Source organism: Lolium rigidum, chromosome 7, assembly GCF_022539505.1.
Source record: "Lolium rigidum isolate FL_2022 chromosome 7, APGP_CSIRO_Lrig_0.1, whole genome shotgun sequence".
In the NCBI taxonomy this organism is placed as follows: Eukaryota; Viridiplantae; Streptophyta; class Magnoliopsida; order Poales; family Poaceae; genus Lolium; species Lolium rigidum.
The window spans coordinates 120,687,411-120,690,186 of NC_061514.1; the positions used below are offsets into that span (position 1 = coordinate 120,687,411).

General features: G+C 45.4%; 1 protein-coding gene across 1 annotated transcript; it reads right to left on the minus strand.

Moving 5' to 3' along the window:
* Positions 1-981: 981 nt before the first annotated feature.
* Positions 982-2,571, minus strand: LOC124674031 (30S ribosomal protein 3, chloroplastic). Its single transcript, XM_047210069.1, has 2 exons — positions 2,275-2,571; positions 982-1,427 (listed from the first exon to the last, which is right to left on the minus strand). Exons 1-2 carry the CDS (start codon positions 2,518-2,520, stop codon positions 1,146-1,148), a joined length of 528 nt encoding a protein of 175 aa, XP_047066025.1. The 5' UTR covers positions 2,521-2,571; the 3' UTR covers positions 982-1,145.
* Positions 2,572-2,776: the final 205 nt, after the last annotated feature.

Sequence of the window (2,776 nt, forward strand, 5' to 3'; positions counted from 1 at the left end):
TGCTATTATCTGGGTTGTGTGGAAAACAAGAAACAAGTCTCGTGTTTAAAGAATACAGCCTAGGGATCCTAGAAACATTATTCTTTTTTGCTTGTCATTTAGTTTTATTAACCACAGGGTAAAATTGCAGAAAGACGGACTATGAAAAAGCTTCTGCTACAAAGGGCTAGGAGAGTGACGCAAGTTGTGCATGAGATCTTTGGGCGAAGACATGGTTGGAGTCATGTGAGAAGGAGGATAGCTGCGTAGCATCAATCTTCAACTAATTGAAGCTCCGCTGGTGTCTCCTGGAAAATGTCTGCAATAGATCGTAATCTGTTATGTTTCCCTTTTATGTTTGTGGTCTTTGTGCCCAGAGTTAGTTGTCCTCTACTCTGTCTAAACTGTTTCCTTTTTTTTTTCCTGGTATGTGTCAAGGTTTAGCTGTTGCGACGAAACTTACAGAGCTTACCTGTTGCTCGTCTATGTTTTATGTTCTGAACCTTGTAATAACTGACACTCCAGTTTCTTAATTGAAACTGGGAGCCCGTTTGGGGATCCTCATCTCGAAAAAAAAAAAAAACAACTCATTTTGACTTGCATTTTGGATAAACTAAAAATCCTGAAAATGGCTTACATCTTTGCACCAAATGGAGTAGTTCTACTGTGGTAATCCGACCAAACGTATTCACTCCATTTCAAAATAAGTGATCAGTTTTATCTAAATAAAAATGTATTTACGCATCAAAAAACACCCTCACCGCCTCGCTCCCAGACAACCATCCTGCGCCCACTCAGCCCGGGTGAGAGCCATCAGCCCAGGAACAAATTAGGTGACAGACCCTTGCTCAGAGTTCATCCATTAGTAGTGACACACTGGTACAGGCAGCTGCAGGCTATTTTCCTTGAGACTTGAGAGAACGGTAATGTGCTTGCATCATGATATAGTGGTAAAGTAGAATCATTCACTGTCGATCGTCGTGTTTTGTATAACAGCATCCCTAACCAAAAAATCATTTCCACAAACATAATCATATGAAAACAGAAGGAATCCATCTACAGGGTCATGTACCGTGTGGCTTCGACATTAACAACAGAGAGCCATGGAAATAAACCAAGAACAGAGACGATAAACAGCTCATAAGGCTTGGAGAACAGAGAGCCCATCATGACGACAAGCTGCCGCCGCCCTGCTGCCAGAGGTTGATGATGTCAGTGGCCTGGTTGAGAAGGATGATCATCTGCTTCTGCGAGATCCACTCTTTCTCCTCCAGCTTTGCTCTGAGCTCCTCCCACGCATCCTTCCGCGGCCAAAAGTAGTACGGGCTCAAGGGGATGCTACCGAAGCCCGGAACCATCTGGTCGAGGGCAATGCCGATGTTCTTCTCCATCCATATGAATTTCAGCACCAGCACCGGGTCCTGCTTTTCGGGCACCTCCACCTTGTACTGCCATACACAACTCAAATTGTCTGAGGTTTTATTCTACTAACAGAAATAACTGTCTGCATTATTAGATCCAATTCTGCAGTTCTAGAAAAGCTCAAAGCGTGAAATAAAATGATTTGCAATCAGAATTACTATCCCACTGTCAACTTTCCATTGTTAAACATCAATTTCATAATTCGATTTGGAAAAAAAAAACAGCTGAAGGCTGCTGGTACTATGCTGTAATGTGCATTGGGTTATGATTTTTTTTCTTTTTAAATCAGTTTTCATTTTCAGTGATGTCAGCGATTCTCAAAAGTATTCTTAGACGGTATTCTAGCAAAATCAATTCTGAAAGGTATGTTTTGAGGGTAATTCTAGTGTAATCAATCCTCACTCAATTCATGAATGAGCAATTCCATCGAAATGACGAAAGGGGGTCCATCTATACATATGAATAGCACATGTTGGACTGTTGGTATCATGAGCACTGTCGGCAGCAGTCAGTTCTAGAACATGTTATTACTTTCTCAGCCAAGTCATTTTTAAAACAAATGCCAACCAAGTAAGAAAAATGGTGCACCAGTCTCAAATCCATGCAAAGGCTTAAACATGGTACTGCAGTAATTACCACTGCAGAAGTTCAAAACTAGAGGAAAAGCAGAGCCCAATCATGTCCAACTAGAGTAAGACGTTTCCAATTTTATTTTGTGTCCTCAACCAGCTAAATTAATGAGCGGAAATGAGCAGCCTAAAACATTTCGATGAACCTAACTGAGCTCCTTCCATGTAGTAATACTGTTTGAACCGTAATTTACCGCACGAACAGGGAAATGAGCAAGTTGGGAGCAGTTGAAAAGAGAATAACCTCCTCGCTTTCCTCCACGGCTTCCGCATCTACACCCCCGCCAAGCGGCTCATCTTCTCCCAAACCGACATACGGCTCCGCGGCGGCGGCAGCGGCGAGGCTGCGGAGCGAGCGAAGGGGCAGCCTCCTGCTGTGGAAGTGGACAATGGCGGGGGAGGAGGAGGAGGTGGAAGGTCTGGGCGGGGAGACCCGGGGCCGCGAGGCGAGGGCCGGTGTAGTGGCGGGGTGGACGGACATGGGGAGCATGGTGTCCTTCCTTCCGGATAAGAGAGGAGGAAGACGATGGTGCCACAGTCTCTCCTATCCCCGTCCTTTTCAGCTGTCAGCGACGAGTGAGAAAACACTGGGCTAGGATAGTTCATGGGCTGGGCCTTGTAAGGCCGACTACAGCAAGTACACCTCTGCTAACTTCCGGAGCCCCCTATTCGCCGCTCTTAGCGGGAGCGAGCGGCGCTCCGCTGCCGGCGTGTCTTGATGATCCGCACTGAATGCAGCCCAATAA

Excerpts from the sequence above, each read along its gene's own strand:
- LOC124674031 (XM_047210069.1), bottom strand. The coding sequence starts at position 2,520 with ATGCTCCCCATGTCCGTCCACCCCGCCACTACACCGGCCCTCGCCTCG. Across the intron at positions 1,428-2,274 it reads CCGTGGAGGAAAGCGAGGAG|TACAAGGTGGAGGTGCCCGA; the intron begins GTTATTCTCTTT and ends TGTGTATGGCAG.